Source organism: Carcharhinus amblyrhynchos, chromosome 7 (genome assembly GCF_965287045.1).
Source record: "Carcharhinus amblyrhynchos chromosome 7, sCarAmb.v2.hapA, whole genome shotgun sequence".
In the NCBI taxonomy this organism is placed as follows: Eukaryota; Metazoa; Chordata; class Chondrichthyes; order Carcharhiniformes; family Carcharhinidae; genus Carcharhinus; species Carcharhinus amblyrhynchos.
The window spans coordinates 50071833-50090634 of record NC_137330.1 but is presented as its reverse complement, the minus strand read 5'-3'; the positions used below and the strand labels follow the sequence as shown (position 1 = coordinate 50090634).

Below are 18802 nucleotides of genomic sequence, written 5' to 3'. Positions count from 1 at the left end.
CTGAGCGTCACCACATCTCAGGCAAGGGCAAGGTTGAGGAGGCAGGGCCTTTATGGATAACTTCAGCTGGTATGGGAATTGAATCTGCAATGTTGGCATTGCTCTGCATCGCAAACCAGCTGTCCAGCTAAAAATTAAGCCTCTAATGAGCTGACGGTCATTTTGTGGGATCTGCATGTAAATCAGCCAATTAAAGGGTTGGAAAGGAAAGTCAAGACAATTTTTCTAATGTTAGACACATCATTGAAACATTTTGCTTCCCAGCTTCTTACTGTACGTAAATGATTCAACCATTATCTGTATCCAGTGTAGATTTATGAGATCACCACGATGAAATTAGCAAGTAAGTTCAACCAAGCTCAAGTGCCTTTCTCTTTTGATTTTGAAGGACAATCAGATTTACTGAGACAGATGATTTGTGATTGAATTACCCATAGATGTCAACATCAATTTTTAAAATTCCCTGACTTCTCAACTATCCATTTCTCCCACTTCTTTAAAGCAAGAGCTTAGTTATTTTCAAAAGGCATCTAAAGCAATCAAACCCTGAATTTCGCACAGCTTAATATTGCCTCAATTTGATCTGTCTGATTAGCTCAAATTTCTGACCCAGACTTTGTCAGTACACAAAAAAAAGGTGCTCTATTATTTCTGATGTAGCATCACAAGCAAAGGACACTGATACTCCAAATCCAAGGTCATGTAATCAATACACCCGAGGTAAAGCCGATGAACATGTTTGTTGAACACACACTGTTTTTGCTTGAATCAGCCAAAAAGGTACAATAAAAGACATGAATATGGAATGCAATTAAATAGTTCACTAAAGTGGTCCTTACGGATTGTCAGCGATGCAATTGAAAAAAATTAATTAGAACTATAGGCATTTTGTTTGCTACAAAGTTATTTTTCTCCCTTACCTTTCTTTGCTGTTATTTACATTCTGTACTTTATTTGTTTCTTTCTTTTTACCTTGTTTTTGGCTTTCGGCTTCATTCCTCCGTTATTTTGTTTGTCATTCTTAACCCTTCTGTTTTGGTATTTAAGATTATTATTTTGTTGCCTTGATTTTGTGTTGCTTATGAATCTGATGAAACAGGAGTTTGCATTTAGAATGGCGATTGAGCCGTTTAGCCTGGGATGCAGATTTCCTGGTGATATCTGAAGTTACCTTGGTGATGACTGTAGTCTACAGTGACAGTTTGTGGGAACTATCAAGGTTCCGTAACAAGTACATTGTCTGTTGGAGTAAGAGAAGCTTTGGATGAGATGGGAGAAAAGAAAATCTGTAGAATGGTTTGGGAAAGTGTATGACTGTTGAAAGAAATATCAATACTCAGGCAGGTAAGAAAGAGGTGCAGCTGCAGAGACAGAATAAAATATCACCAGTGGGGACTTGGTGTAAGTCAGAAGCTGGAAGTAGAAAAGCACAAAAGCTTTGAGATACAGGATCCTCTGGATTGAGCTATGAGGAGAGGCTGAATAAACTAGGCTTGTACTCGTTAGAGTTTAGAAGAATGAGGGGAGATCTCATTGAGACGTATAAGATGATGAATGGGATGGATAGGATAGAGGTGGAGAGACTCTTCCCGCTCAAAAAAGACAGTAGGACTAGGGGGCACAGCCTCAAGATAAAGGGGAGGCGGTTTAGAACGGAGTTGAGGAGGAACTTCTTCACTCAAAGGGTGGTGAATCTCTGGAATTCTCTGCCCGTTGAAGTGGTGGAGGCTGCCTCGCTAAATATTTTTAAGAAGCGGGTTGATGGGTTCTTGATAAGAGAGGGGATTAAGGGTTATGGGGAGAGGGCGGGAAAGTGGAACTGAGCTACAACAGATCAGCCATGATCTTATTGAATGGCGGGGCAGGCTCGAAGGGCTAGATGGCCTACTCCTGCTCCTATTTCTTATGTTCTTATGTTCTTATAATTGTGACTAGGAATTTACCCCTTGGCAATGGCAGGGACATTAGGCACAGCCTTGGCCAGGTTAGTGGAGTGGACTTAGACAAAAAGCAAGCTGCATTGCTCATTGGAGAATAAAAGAATTTGACCTGTGTTAATAGCTTCATTGATTCGGGAAGTAGTCATGCAATTTCCATGGATAAATCAAAAGACTAGATACATAATGGAGGCAGCGATCACATGATTTCCACACACCTTTCACAAAATAATTATCTATGTGGAAGGCCATTCAGCCCACTAGTGACATCCTGCACCAGTCCCACTTCCTGTAGTATCCAATTGTCTTTGAAATTATTCCAGATGTTTTCTCCTCCATTCCACAAATTGAACACACTTCAGTGAGCAACGATCTCCTGCCAGAAGTTATCTATTGTTAGTTTCAATATGTGTCTGATATTTCTACTTAGACAACTGAATATAAAGTAATATTCAGCATTGACTCTATTAAGGCTATTAACAATCTTTTAAATATCTGTTGGATTATCTCTCAGTCACCTCCTTTCTTGGCTGAAAATCCAGCTTTTCTTCAGCGTTCAGGCACTGGGGATTAGTGTGGTCACTCGTCTCTGCATTACCTCCAGCATTTGAATATCTCTGCTATTTCTCCGTAGTCCAAGTTAGATGTAATATTCAAGCTGTGGTCTATCCAGCTACAAATTATAACATTTGATCATTACCTCCTCTGACTTTTACTCTGCTGTTTTGGCTGTGACTCAACATCTTATTGGCTTTGTTCAGTGCTGCTCGCTATTGGTTGGACAAATTTGGCATAGAATCTGCAGGGACTCATCAGACTGTGAGCCAGATGCACACCATTGGTGAAACAATTGTTTATTTTTCTTTCCTGTGTATAGCACGTTACACTTTTCTCATTAAATTTCATCTGCTATTGTTCTGTCAATTTGGATATTTTATCCCAACTCATTCTGCCTCCTCTAGTTCCATTGTTTCTCCTGGCTTGGTTTCAGCTGCAAGCTGGAATGAGTTTCTAACTCTAGACCATTTGTATGGTTTAGAAATAGTAATAGTCCCAGCTCTAAGTCCCAGGGCACTGTAGTTACTATTCCTTCAGTTCCAACGTAACTCCTCTAAAGAGTATTTATTCATTGTTGGTTATCCATCGTACATTTCCAGAATTTACTGTGAATCGTCATAACTTTCAATTTAGTTAACAGCTTTTCATGATGTTAACCCAACCATAAAGATAAACCTCTCCCTCCTTGGACTGCTAACATTTTGAGTGTATTAAAAGTTACTTGGTTGTCTTTTTTTGTAGCTTTCAATTTCATTGAACCCCTTTTTGAAGTTCAGGAGCCTAACTCATTGGGACTGTAATTGTTTGCTTGGATTGTCAGTTCCTCGAAGAAATCAAGGTGCTGGTTAATCAGGGTTTTTCACCTTTTCAATCCAGGCTAACTGCTATTAACTTGGTTATTGTTATGACGACCATCCTCAAGTTTATTCCCAAAAACCAATGCATCACTCTGTTGAACTTTTAGTTCTTTTTTTATATTCATCCCATTGGAATACTTTCACTGCCTTGCAGCTGGATTGGTGCAGGATAAGTTACTTCTTAACTCACTTTTACTATGTTTGTGAATCCTTCGAGCATCATCTTTACCTGCTCTGGAGTTTTAGTTTTGAGGACGTATTTGTCCTGAATGTTGAACATTGTAACTGGGAATTCCCCTCATGGGTCTCCAAGCTAATAAGTTCCCTGAGAGGTCAGAAACTCTGTTTCCAGATCTAGCCAAGCTTTCTGTCAGTCTATTGCTGAAGTTGTCCATTGGGAAAACCCCTAATGCTTCAAAGCAAATTCCCAGTGCGTATCTTTGCAGTCATTCCATTAGCTTTTTACTGAGTGTTGTTCAACAACCTACTTGGTTTATTTTCATTTGCCCCCTTCATTTTGCTGAATTATAAAGTTACGTCGTTGACTTCTTCAATATTTCTGATTACCAGGGCAGGTTAGATTATCACTTTATGGGTGCCACAATTTCTATATTTTGTACGTTTTCAGAGTTACTGAACTCATTTACTGAACTCTTGTAACATCCTCGATACACTGGATCACAAAAAAAGCAGACATCCAACCCAAAGCAGGATTTCTTTGGGCGGTGGGGTTTTACAAAGCCAGCGGAGAATGTATCGCCACGAGTGTGGACAGTCTATGGAATATTATTGTGCTGGAAGTGGGACTTCCACCCTTCACACAGGCCCATCTGATTGGATCGGGGGGCTTGCAGTGGAGACAGGAGTAAGGACTCTGCAGGTTGGGGGGAGGGGGAGAACACCTGGATGGGACATATTTTGGAGGGCGTGAGTAAGACAATCAAGAATGTGGCCCCAAGGTCAAAGCAGACTAACCTGCAGGGCTTCCCCTGTCCCTGATCTCCTCCCACCGACCTCAAAATTGTGGGCTGGGGGGGGAGGGGTGGAAACAACCTTTAGGTGCCCAATAATTGGTCATTTAAGAGCCCTAATTGGGGCAAGGATGGGCCCCAAACCTCACTTGTATTCCTTTAAAATTTCTGGCAGGTGAGGACGGGCAGGACCACGCTGGGAATGCCACTCAGAGAATTTTACTGGGCCCCCAGCTTGTAAACCCACCAGCAAAGGCCCATAGCATTGATTCTAATTCACTGAGATTTTTTCAAGTTTTTATCAGGTTTATTAGTAACATTTAAGAGGCATCTGGATGGGTACATGAATAGGGAGGGAATAGAGGGATACAGACCAAGAAAGGGCAGCAGGGTTTTTTTTTAGTTTAGATGGGTATCATGATTGGCATGAGAATGGAGGGCCAAAGGGTCTGTCCCTGTGCAGTATTTTCTTTGCTCTTTGTTCTCTTCGACTGAAGTCACCCAGTAAACTTACTTTCCTGGCCATGCACACTGTTTTATCCTCAAAAGAGCAAATTGCCTCAATCTCTCAGAGGTGAGACATCCTGAATAGGTTAATCTGATGTCCAGGGGAAAATCTGAAATTAATTATTTAGATTGAAAAGCGCTGGCTACTATAAGTTCAAGCAGGATGAGTATATGGAGTCTTGATGTGAGCAAAACCCTATCATTGAAGATCTCAGCTGGAATATCATCAGGGCCGCTGGCTTTGTTGTTTTTCATCTGTTTGATTGTTTGTTGCAGTTCTTCCATCAATGGTGGATTCCACCACAGGGTCCTTGGGAATAATCTGAGGAGTATCACTTGCCACTGTGGGTTCACAGTTGAGGAGTTGGTTTGGATTGAGTTTAACAGGTGCAGACACAGTGGGCTGAAGGGCCTCTTTTTGTGCTGTAAAACCCTATGACTAGTTGTTGGAAATGTTCTTTCTAGCATCGGCAGATAGCATTGTTATCCTTAGGAGAGACACCACCCTGTGAGGAAAAAGTATTTTCCCATTTGACCTTGGTCTAGAAAGCCCAGTGGTTTCAAAAAAAGCCATGCCCCATTTTCCAGTTTATGTTTTAGCCGAGCATTCTAGGAGAGGAAAAAGAAAACGCGTCAATGACCAAGAGGAGTTTGCTAACAGTTGTTCAAAATGACGACAACTTGTCCATTAAGGTGCATCAGGCAGAGCAACTGCAAAAGAGGAAAAAAAGAAAGGGAAACCTATACTCCAAACCCCACTATCTCATGGGACATGTTGGCCCATGTGTCCAAAAATCTGTGGGTCGAGAATCCATCCGTTCCATTTCCTGAAGACCCATTATACAAACTAGTAAATCTGAAAAGATGACAGGCGGGATTCTCCGGCCGCACGCACCCCAAGACCAAAGAGTCCTACCTTACCTCAACAGACCTATAAGTGGTCTGCAGAATTTTCTGTCTCGCCTGGTAGAATTCCTGTGGTGGGAGAGACGGGAGATTTTCAGCCAACATATTTGAGGGACAGTCGATAAATTTAAACAACAGAATTTGTTTTTGGATTGTGTTTAATGCTTGTAATTGTTTTGGGAAGGTATCTATACTTGCGAGCTTGACCTTTTTGAGGGAACTAGAATGAGCTGACAGAACTTCTAATGTTAATCTATCCTTAACTTAAAAAGAGCAAAGTCAATGTAAAAGCCACTGAGACTTCCTGTGCTGAGGGTATTCCTTTGTTCCATTTCCATGAATCTGCTGCATCTCCACTTGAGAAATTGTTTTTAATTTGTTTGGGATGTAAACATTATCGCAAGGCCAGCATTTATTGCCCATCCCTAATTGTCCTTGAAAAGTTGGTAGTAAGTCACTTTCTTAAACCATTGCAAGTCCATGTGGTCTTGATAGACTACGGTGCTGTTGGCAAGGGACTTCTATGATTTTGACTTTGGATGGTAAAAGAAAGTTGACATAGTTCCAAGACACGATAATGAGTGATGTGAAGGGGAAATTGCAGTTAGTGGTGTTCCCATGCATCTGTTGCCCTGTTCCTTCTGGGTGGTAGAAGTCAAAGGTTTGGGAGTTACTGTTAAAGGAGCCTTGGTGAGTTGCCATAGTACAACTTGTAGATGGTGCACACTGCTGCCACTGCATGTTATTGGTGCTGCACAGAGTGAATGTTGAACGTGGTGGATTGGATGCTGAATAAGCAGGCTGACTTGTTTTGGATGATTTTCCTCTTGAGTGTTGTTGGAGCTGCACTCATCCAGGCAGGTGGAGAGTATTTCATTATCCTCCTGACTTGGGTGTTGTTGATAGTGGACAAGCTCTGAGGAATCCAACATCTTATTTGAATGATGGCATCATCATTTGTATGGCTACATGCCCTTCTGGCTGATGATTAACCTTTTGCTGAACCATCCATTGGAAGACAGACAGAAAACAAGAGCTTAGCAGTGAGCTTGAGAGACCTGAAGCTACCCTCTTGGTTGTTGGCATCAAGAGCATTTGGCTGCTGCTGCCCTTGCACCCTTCCATATGCTTTGCACCAGGGGTATTTTGGCAGATTTATGCCGTCATTCTTCTGCTGCAACATTCAGATACTAAATGCCAAGTGAGACAGAAGGCTGGGAAGCCTCCCAACCGAGAATACGTGGGGGAATTCCAGGGAATTTGTGGGACCCAGAAGCCCAGAGCTTCTGGTCTCTGGTTGTTGTACCCTGGAGATAGCCCAGAAAATGCACAGGGGATGGTCCCCATGCACTGTCTACTTGAGATTGCTCAGGAAATTTCAACTCCTGTTGGACAATTCCCTTGCATCTGGAAGCCTTCAAAACTCTGAGTTAGAGTGATGGTTCCGAATCATTGAACAGAAAAGTTGGAAGGATTAAAACCCCTGTAATTTCTGTGTAATATACGACTGACCCTCCAATTTCCCATTGGACCCCATTTGACTACTCCCTCATTTACTGAACCAACAACTGCCCCAACCAGCCCATGATCACTGCAGCCCGCCAACCACCTGATTTCTCACCATTCCAACTAATCCTCATCTATCCAGCCTGGACTACCCACCCCTTTGCCACCTGACTACCCCCCACACTCTTGAGTACTCCTCCACTCCCAATCAGTCCAACAGCAATCACCCATTGTGCATTGTCTTCATGTATTTCACAGTCTAAAACCCGCAGCTGACACACTAGAGTGAAGTGCCACAAACTTCAGACCTTCACCCAACTACCCACCCCATCACTACCTGATTATTGCCCGACCGACCACCTGATCATTCAACTATCCCCAGCCCCCAACTAACCACAACATCCCAACCATCTGGTTGCCGCCCCTAATATAGCCCCACAGTTCACCCCAGTCCCTTGACCCCCCTCCTGACCCCAATTATCCCCACCCCCCTGACTGAAACCCCCCCATCTCCCCACCCTGACTACCACCCATTCCTAACTACCCCCCCCCTATTCCCAACCACCACCCTGACCCCACCTCTGCAACCCAATAAGTGGCCTTATCTTTGACTATTTCCCAGATGAATCATTCTGAACATTAAGAATGGCTTTGGACCATCATTTCAATGTCTTGCTGAAATAGCGACTTAGCCGTAGCGTCTCGTCCCACCTATTGTATCGTTAAGATGAGTGAAGCATTTTTCAGCCAGAAAGAAATTTGGTAGTGAGCAACTTATAAAGTAATTTATAATCCATTTGAAGAATCCACTAGATTAAGACTTTATGTCGCCTCCTAGTTTGGGAGTTCCTTGAATAATTCAGAACCTTAAAATTTATTGTTAATCAATTATTATTTTCATGAGCCATACTCGTGTCTGAAAGTAAAATACAGACAGATTAAGACAGAGGCAAATACCAAGTGCAGTTTAGGTAAGGATGGGAGAGAAAAACCTATAATTGACCTGTAAAAACTCACGGCAATGGCCTTAAAAAGTGTGAGGGTCTGAAGTTTGTGGCACTTCACTCTAGTGTGTCAGCTGCTGGTTTTAGACTGTGAAATACATGAAGACAATGCACAATGAGGAAGCTTTTCCTGGATCTCTGTCCAAGTGCAACAAAACCCCTCAGCACCACAATTAACAGAGAGCTGCATATGCTGCCAACATGGTACACGTGCAGTTGTGCTGTTTCCTTCCGTGACAGCGGAGATCAGAATTCATATCACTGATACTTAGATAATGAAAAGAATAATGAATATTGTGCGTTCTTAAATTAAAACAATAGTTGTCATCCATCTGGCAAATCTCTATGTAATTCCATCATTTTCTAGATATTAAAGCATCAATGTACTTTCATATGGAACAATTCAAAAACATATGCAGATCAGCTTGAAAGCCTTCAGGCGTTGAATATAAAAGCTTAAAATTCTGCATTTCACTATAGGTTATTTGTAAAATTCATACATAATCAGATGGTAAAGAATTTAATGTAATGCAGAGACATATAAAAGCAGCATCTATAAATACAGGTTTTTAGTGATTTGAATGCAATTGTAATGTTTGTATCCAAATTATTTAGCTTATAAACCCCCACAGAAGCTTTTATTGAAAAGACAAAGTTTGAAGGCACTTTGACTCCAGCCAAAGACATCATTGATTTTCATAGTGTATCGGCAGCCATCTTACATGGCCATCTTGCGTTGCAGGAGACACTGTTACTGGAGAAAAACAGGAGCAGGTCATTGCAAAGGAAGCTACCTGATTCTCCCTCCATTTCAGTTAATAGAAAGAAAGTGAAGTGAACTGTTTTATGTGGGTGTGCGTTTTTTGATGTTCACTGCACCCAACTGATCCAGTTATCCTGAATGCAGACGCAAAGAATCTCCCCCTATTGCTCCAGTAAATCAAGTATTTATATAATAAAATTCTTCACTCCTTCAAGAAAATTAGTTACTTGGCATTTATCCAGAGGGACGAAGGCCAATCTTCTGATTGCTGAGCTGACTCTCATTCGTGTGGAATGTGTACGCATAGGCAAAGATCGTTGCACGATCTTTGAATTACCTGATTTACTCCAAGCCTCTTTTTTTCCCTTCAGGACATTAGATCAATCTTAAAATATTCTTGCATGAAATGTGCTAGAGCTTAATTAAGGGCCTGGAAATAACATGGATATGGATAAAGCCCTCTGTGGTAAGGTTTTCTGTTTTCCCTTCCTGGAATTCGCTGTGAGTTGAAGTAACCTGTGCGGATTGGGTGATGAACGAGAGGTCCTCTCTGGCCTTCAGAAGATGACTTCTTTTGGATGTGCTGGGACTTTTCATCCCAAGATTTACATTGCTGTTGTTTTGCTCTGTGTTTTAGTCTGTCACCCAATTTAATCACTCCTGGATTTCTGATGTATGCAATTTTGGAATTTCTGAGAGTTAAATTTTAGAATGTAGATTTCTGGCATTGGAGGTAGAGATGAAATATGAGGACCTGAGGAGAGATCAGAGACAGCTGTTTCACACCTGAGGTGATGGTCCTACCAAATATAGCTTTGTCTGCATATCCAGGAACAGCTACCTGGAATGCCTGAGAAAATCAACCATTGCAGTTGCCAATTCACCAGGGAAGCAGTGACAGTAATATGTTATATTTTTACACCTCAGCTACAGACAAGATTATCCACAAGGACAGTTCTACCAGTGGCTGTAAAGGTAACTGCGGCTGTGATTTTAATGCCTTCAGTTCATTCTAAGCTAGTGTAGGGACTGTATGTCTAATGAACCATGGTGCATACAATAGAGCTGATAGATGTGTTGTCCATCAGAGCTAACTCATTACTGTTCTCTCACATAAAGCAAGCAACAGCGTGAAAGGGACTGCATTTTTTTTCTGATGCCAGTATTCCACAAATTGTATTTTTTTCTTTGCTCTTTCATGGGATGTGGGCATCACTGGCAAATACAACATTTATTGCCCATCCCTGAGAGCAGTTTTTAAGAGTCAACCACATTGCGTTGGGTCTGGAGTCACACGTATGCCTGACCAGGTAAGGATGGTAGATTTCCTCCCCTAAAGGACATTAGTGAACCAGATGGGTTTTTACAGCAATCAACAATGGTTTCATGGTCATCATTAGACTTTTAATTCCAGATTTTTTTATTCAATTCAAATTTCACCATCTGCAATAGCAGGATTCAAACCTGGGTCCCCAGAGCATTATCCTGGGTTTCTGGATTATGAGTCAAGTCCACTGAGCCACCACCTCCCTGTATTGTAGACATTGTTAATAGCACTCATGCCCATCCAAACTCCTGCACTGGATGGCAACGTTTTCAAGGGCTCAAGGGAAATCCATTGGGTGAGTTTTCAGATGGACCATGACCAACTGCAATATGTAACAGATATTAAAGTCTATTTCCCTTGCAGCAGTTGTGATACATTCATTTTAATGCGTTCATAAAATGTAAGCCAGTGGCCCATCAATGAGCCATTCAATGAGATCATATCTGAATGTTACTTAAAGCAGAAGGCTGATGGATAGTCAAGGTTATGGAAAATGTAAATTCAGAATATTACATTAAACTAAGGCACAAAAATAGCATGAAGGTGCACAGTTTCAAGATAAATTTACCAGAATAACAATAAAACTGTACATTTATATGGTGCCTTTAACATAGAAAAATTGCCCCAAAATGCATCACAGACGCATAAAGAAAAATCAAAGAGCAAACTAGAGAAAGAGATATCAGGATGAGCTAGCCAAATGGTTGATAAAATGATGGATTCGAAAGGTGGTTCTAAAAGAGGAAAGACAAGTGGAAAAATGGAAGGTTTTAAGGAAGGAATCCCGGAGCATGTACCACACGCTGTGCTTCCAATGGTGGGCAAAGGCAACGCACAAGATCAGAGTCAAAGGAATGCAAATACAGTGGAGTGCAGACATTCTGGGCTGGAGGAGAGTTAAGGAGGAGCAAGGCCATAAAAGAATTTAATCACCAGAATAATTTTAAATTGAATGTGTTTGGGATCTAAGAGCTAATGTTTGTCAGAATGAAAGTAGTGATGAATAAATGGGACTTGGTTTAGATGAGTCTCCAAAAAGTGGGGAATGGAAGGTCAGCCAGGACATCATTGGTGTAGTTTGGTCTGGAGGAGACAAAGATATTGAAGAGAGTTTCAGCTCCATTTGGACTGAGGTAAGCTAAGTTCATCATAGCAATCGACACCTGGAATGGACAGTCAGATAATTTGACCTGTGCCCAGTGAATCTTCAGGGAATAAGGACAGACTGAGTATTACAGCCAGTAAAGCACAGTGGACTCAGAATTGAACAAGGATATGTCTTTACCCAATAAAATATCAGGAGATCAAGACGGCACAAAACCTTGGGATTATTTCAGAAAAAATTAGGTGTATACTGCAGTTGACCAGTGTAGGGTTTTTGTCCAGACGATTGAGATGGGACAAACGGCTTTCCTCATCTGTCATTATCTTTAGATATTGAGGATACATATTAACCCCTGGATCATAGCTATGCTTTAAGAAGGCCTACAATATGAAGTGAATAGTGATGTCTTAAGTTACATGTGGCCAAACCAATCTTCGGCTTCCTGAAAATCTGGTAATATATTGCAGCTTAAGTTCACTGTGGTAGCAAAGAATTAACTAATCTCCTGCAGGTTATACAACTTGACTGCACAGAGAGGCCTTCTGAAGGAGCAGGTGGTCAGGGAGCACGAGATGAAGCTAGCAGCAAAGCTGGGTACTGTTGTTATGTAGGTGAACAACTTAAGATTTGTTAACTTGTAAAAAAAACATTCAGCCCAGTGTATGCCAACTCGATTCTACCCTGAGAGAAAAAACATCATATTCATAATTCATCAGGCGGTGGAGGGATCTGGGCTTGATGCCAATTCAGGAGAGAGATAAAAATGATTTTGGCAGGCCCCAAAAGAGGCAGGTTGACGTGGATGAATGGAAGGCCTTATCTTATTTCTATTTCCTTGTGTTCTCAGACTGTAAGTTGGATATGAAAGCACCCTATGTTACACTTCAAAGTGTGCAAGCAAAAGTGGAAAATCAGGTATCCATTTTCCAAAAGGAATTCCAGGTCTCACCAGTGTTCATTTAAATCTATATTTTGTCATTTTCACAAAATATTGCAAGCAATTTTTGGCAGTGATTTTGCATTGATATATTATTAAAAATACATTATATCAGCACTTTAAAAAATACTTACTGTCATTTTTAGAAGGTTGGAGCATAATTTTAGAAAAAATCAATGAGAGCTTAGAGAGCTACTGAAGTCTAAAGACCTGTACATACAGCCCCTTGTTTGCACTGTACTTACAGCTGTGATGCTGTGTTTCTCTTGGCGGCTATCCAGGCAATAGGTAGAACTCAATCAGTATTACAAAGTACAGAGCAGGAAATGGAGGGTGAGTTTTCCAGTACACAACACTGCTTTGTGTATTAGAAACCTTGTGAATTTTCAATGCTGGCTGAAAGTACTTTCTGTGCACCAATGATATGTTCAATTATACATCATTGAGTAAGTGCTGAGCTGTTTCTTTAATTCTTTTACTGTATTCTGTTTTTCTATGGATGTTGATGAGAAAATATCACTCTTGGAAATTAAGGAGAATTTATCTTAATTTCAAGGATCTTAGACAATGAATAAACTCTCAGTTTTATTAATAAAACAGCCCTGTAGAAATCAAACCATGATTTAATAAAGAAAGCAAAGGAGAGATGCAGAAATTGATTCAAGTATGCTTTAGTAATGAATGAAGGCTATCTTGCTGATGGATTGGATATGGTGCAGGGAGCTGATCATTGAGGTTTAGTGTAAGGTTTCACACCACTGGGAAACTGGTGAGATTGTTGGAATCAAGGCTAGAAGAGGTACATATGTGTTTTGGGGGGGGGTCAAAGAGGATAATATCAATTTAACCAACTTTTAGCTGGAGGATGTTACATCTCACCCAGCTTCTAATGTGAAGCAATCAGGAAGAAACAGTAGTGATGCTTTAGAAGTTGATTGAATGGACAAAGAGATTTTGAGAAGAATCATTCACACACATTTAGAAGTTGATATTGTGTTTTTAGCTAACATTTTCATGGGCGAGCAAATCAATGATGAAGATAAATGATAAAGCTCTGAAGTAAACCACATGTGATCATGTGGCTATGGGAAGAGATGTTTTTGGAGAAAGACAAAGGCATGCTTATGAGATTTATGAGAGTGTGGATTACAGAATCAACCTTATTGTTAGAGAAAATGCTGGAAAATCTCAGCAAGTTTGGCAGCATTTGTAAGGAGAGAAAAGAGCTGACGTTTCAAGTTCAGACGACCCTTTGTCAAAGCTTTGATAAAGGGTTGTCTGGACTCAAAATGTCAACTCTTTTCTCTCCTTACAGATGCTGCCAGACCTGCTGAGATTTTCCAGCATTTTCTCTTTTGGTTTTAGATTCCAGCATCTGCAGTAATTTGCTTTCAACCCTATTATCCCTCTACACTAACAGGTGAGAGTAGAGCTATGAGGTGCCATGGAAGTGGAGGAGAGTCACTAAAGTAGGACAAGGGGGTCAATAGTGTTATTGTCAGCTGACAGATTAAAACTCTTTAGGAGGAAGGAAGCTGCCAACACAGTTCCACAGGTTGTTATTTATTATTTTGCTCATTGAGATTGCTCTGTTTTTCTGAACCGGAAGCTTGATTTGAGGGACATCATGGAATAATCAAAAAGGGAGGAGTATAATTTCAAGGTATCCATAAATTCCAGGATTCTACAAAAGAAATGAATGTGTAGAGAGAGATGCAGGGGAAGGAGTAGCTCATGAATCATGTGTCTCCAGAAAGAATGTAACCCCAGCATTCGGATCTCCACTCCCTTACAAACATATCTCCCCTGTGGATACGCAGGATCAGTGAATTTATCATCCACAGTACAATTTGGAGTGACACCATGGAGAAACATACTAAAATAATGTAACTTTTATTATTATATAAGTGAGAAAATGAGGAATTATCAAGCATTGTGTAACATTCAAACATAGAAAATGGAAACAGGAGTAGGCCATTTGTCCCTTTGAGCCTGCTATGCCATTCAATATGATCATGGCTGATCCTTTATCTCAACATCAATTTCCCATGCTCTCCTATATCCCTTGACATTACTATTGTGAGTCAGTTTGCTCCAAACCTAGATATTATTATTTTCATAAAGTGAACACAATAACACAAGATATAGGAGCAGTAGTAAGTCGTTTGGCACCAAGCTTGCCCCAACCTTTGGCTCCTTCTCAAACAAAAGTCTGTCTGACCTGGAACAAAGCGGAGTCATATTTGACTTGAAACATTAACTCTGCCTGTCTCTCTGTACAGGTGCTGCCAGACCTGCTGAGTTTCCCAGCAATTTCTGTTTCATCAGGCAATCACTTATAGACAATTAATAGTTAAATGGCCTTGACAGGTAATACCTGTTCACTAAATAGCAGTTCCTTTTACAGTTTTTCAAGTTGTCAGTTAAGTTTAAATTTTGAACTAAATTTCAGCGTAAGATATACTCACCAGAGAATTCCAACTCCCACCAAGTTCCAACTTTTGCATGCCATATATCCTGTACTCCTTTTAAAACCAGCCTGTGCATTAGCAAATTTTATTTACTTTGAATGTTCTCTTCCGTGGTATCTCCCACTGTCAGAACGTGAACACACATAGGTTGAACAAGCTAGGCTAGGACATATATTTGCATCTCTAATAGGCTGCTGTAAATATTACTGCTCTGACTATTGGGGTTTAGTTTTAGCTGCCAGGAACAAGGAAAAGTGAGCAGTCAGGAAAGGTTTAAGGTTTCTTTGTGGGATATAGAGGAGCAAGAGTGCTCTTCCTGACTCATATGGAAACCTGTAAAAACAATTATATAAAATATGCTGCCTGGGCCTCTTCTGGCCCTAAATGCAGTCACTTATATTTTCCATCTCTCTTGTCTTGCTTCTTCCCCGAAATACAATCGCTCACAACTGGGAGACCCTTTCATTGGCATATAACAGCTCTACAAGTGACCAGTCTTTATGTGAACCTGAATATGAAGTATCTAGAGCAGTTTGGAGGAATCTCAAAGGAGCTTGATGCTGGTCATACCTAATACCTACAGATACTTTCCAGCAATTGGTAAATGGAGAACGAAAGCCTCTTGGGTCTCTGAGGTCAATTATATTGTCCTCATTAACACATGAGTGGGATCAGCTAATTCAGCAAGGCCTTTCCTGCTCAGCAGCACTGAAGGCAATTAACTTACCCACTGGTCCACAACTCATCCATTTTAAATTAAGGAAGTAAACAGGTGTGGGTATAAATTTTATGGTTATTAGTTCATTTGGACCTTCCATGCCATAAGAATTCTGAGGCTTTATTCACTTGTACATTCCGCCTTAAAGGGCAACTTTTTAAAAATTAATTTTATGAGATATGAGCATCGCATTTACAGCCCATTCCTAACTACCCTCCATTTCAAAGGGCATTTGAGAGTCAACCACATTGCTATGGATTTGGAGTCACATGCAGGTCAGACCAGGCAAAGACAGCAGATTTCCTTCCCTAAAGGACATCAGTGAACCAGATGGTGTTTTTCAACAATTGACAATAATATCATGATCATCATTAGATTTTTAAATCCAGACTTTTATTGAATTCAGACTTCACCATCTGACATGATAGGATTTCAACCCAGGTCCCCAAATTTTGCTCTGGGTCTGCAGATTACTAGTCCAGTGACAATATCACTGTGCCACTGCCCCTAACTAAAAGCACAGTCCTTGTGGATAAATGAGTGTCACCAAGAGGCTTTGTGTCAGTTTTGGTTAAGTGGTAGCTTTCTTATCTTTGAGTCGTAAGGCAGTGGCTTCAAGTCTTGTTCCAGGAATAATCCAGGCTGGTAATTTAGTGCAGTTCTGAGAGAGTATTTACCGCATTCTCAGAGCTGCTATCCTACAAATGAGACTTTAAACCAGAGCCTCATCTGTGAGCTCTGATCAATGCAAAATATGCCACAGCACCATTCAAGGAAAATTGGGGGATTTCTGCCAAAGGCCTAACCAACATTCTTCTCTTAATCAACGCCAGCGCTTTAACTGCTTTTACAAATCACCTGCCAAAGATGGAGACAGTAACAAGACCTCAAAAGTAATTGCTCAGCATTGGGGATGTCCTAAGGATGCTTAAGGTGTTGTATAAATCAGAGATAGGATGTGTTCCTGAGAAGAGAAAGGATTGGGGATCATGCATAAAAGAAAATGCTCTGACTTACATTTTGCTGGAGAATAAATAATATGTTCAAGTAAGCAACTGAGGTGTCAACTGTAAGTAGGTTCTAAATAAAAATGGGATGTGTTCCTGAGAAGAAAAAGCATTGGGGATCATGCATAAAAGAAAGCATTCAATTTAGAACCCATTTATACTTCAGTTATCTTCTCTGGCAATGCACTCCATAACTTCAGACCATTTTCATGAGTGCCCATTGAGTTTTGTTAATGTTTGTAGAAGAAATGGTGCTATGAGGGCTGTTTATCATTTCAATTGCAGTGTTATGGTGTATTTTGACATATCAGTGCAATTCATTTTTGTAAAAAGAGAAAAAACCTTTTTTCCAAATGCTATTTCATGATGATGGCATCCTTTGAGAGAGTGCTGAATACAAATGGCCGGAATGTTTCATATTCCTCTGTTAAGTGTCTCCTGGAGCATAATTGAATGCCCTCTTCTATGATATGTTTGGTGACGTGTTTAATCAGGCTGGTGGGAACGTTGCAGCATTCCTGTCAATGCCCCAATTGAGTAAATGAATAGGAAGCCCATGGACTGCATATCTATCCTGTCGCCAGTTGGGCCCTTAAGTGGGCAATTTAATGTCCATTTAAGGTTCGCATCCTGCTGCTGCTAGACCCAGTAGCTGATGGGGGATGTGCCATATGTGAAGCCTGGTCTGTTTGCTTACTGGCATCTGGAGGGGGTGGTGGGGGTTTGAGGTTGGGGGTGGGGGCTTATTGAGGGAACTAGGATTGGGAAGGAGGTGGCCCACTCAGAGGCAGGCCTCTGCTCTTGCTGACAACCACCTCCCCTTGCTCCTTGGGACTCTATCATTCATTTCTCATTGGGTCCATGGTGACCCTAAGCCTCAGGTGGATGTAGAACCAGCAATAGCGACCATCTCCCCCGTGCTAATGCTGAGAAAGCCCCGCTACCGCCCAGTTAAGCATCTCGCTGGCACTTAATGCAGCCAACCTTCCTGAAAAAGAGGCGTTATGAGGCATTTGGGACAGCTGGGTTGCCTTGACAACAGGACTGTGAGAAAGGGCTGTCATTGTGAATACACAATTCTACCATATTACTACAGCTGAAAAGGTTGATTTTCCCCGTCTATCAATCCTGCTGTGTAAGAGACCACTTGAAAGTCTTGGAGAAACATATGCTGACTTCTCGGGTGAAATGATCAAAAAGGAGAGAAGAAATTTTTTTTGAAATGGTTGGGAATTCACACTACCAGCCGTATTCCCATTATTAGCAGTGAAGCTAATACCATAGATATAAGGCTTATTAGGGAACCAGGAGTCCTCAATTGTGCAAGTCACTCATTTTTTCTTTGGAAAATTATAGTTATGCAAAATGCCTGCTGTTCATCTCCCACCTGGAGAAACACATAACATTTCAAAAAGATGTAGAAGTAAAGGCAAACTGTTTATAATCCAGTGATACAATCCTAGCCTTATTGTGTGTCTTCTGTTGATGTCTAATATATTGGGTGATAGAATTCTATAGAGTCATGAATGTTTTTTCACTTCTTTAGGATCTGAAGAAAACACCACATCAAAGCAGGAGTCAGTAAAAATAGAGGTAATACCCCTTCTTTCATCTTATATATAACGTAAACACATATGTATATACAGGGTAGTGAGTATCCTTGGAACCCTGATTCCGATTGCATGATGTTTTAGCCCAGTAGGTTTTTTTTTAACATGTCAGAATGTTTATGTAACTTCCTTCCTATTAAATGATGTAATGTAATGGATGATTCCAGGCAGAGTAGAAGAGAGCGGACCAACAGTCCATTTTGCAAAAAAAAAAATCCCATTATCTACAAAATAACGGTTTGCTAGAACGGCAGTCAAATGAAGCAGTATAATCTCTGGATTCATATCATAAACCTGAAAAGCTTGAAGGTTTTATAACATTGTCTTCACTCCCATTGTTCATTCAGGCATGTGTCATGTGAACTTCAATAAAATCAGCTTGGTAATTTTCACTTTATGTCAGGGCACGTATCAGAGCACACTTTTTTAAAAAAAATCTGGACATCATTCATCCATTTTTGTTAATCAGAGAAGTGAAATATACCGTCATGCGTTCAGCAACAATCAATTCATGTGTAGCTTCTATCTGAAACCATCATAATTGTTATGACCGGGATGGGAAGAGCGCACGGTTAATCCAGCTCCCACTCCTCCAAAGATCACACTATTAACATAAGT

At 40.8% G+C, this 18802-nt stretch overlaps 1 protein-coding gene across 11 annotated transcripts in view; it reads left to right on the top strand.

Annotated features, from left to right (window-relative positions):
- Positions 1-18802, top strand: part of LOC145344930 (DNA (cytosine-5)-methyltransferase 3A-like) — a 505928-nt gene that overhangs the window by 259334 nt on the left and 227792 nt on the right. For all 11 annotated transcript variants that reach the window (XR_013887006.1, XR_013887007.1, XM_080192264.1 and 8 more), the window contains one exon: positions 18121-18167. Coding sequence is in view for 9 of the 11 variants with exons in the window: in XM_080192264.1 (XP_080048390.1) it covers positions 18121-18167 (47 nt within the window). In the remaining 2 variants the exon portion in view is untranslated. The remainder of the gene's footprint in view (positions 1-18120; positions 18168-18802) is intronic.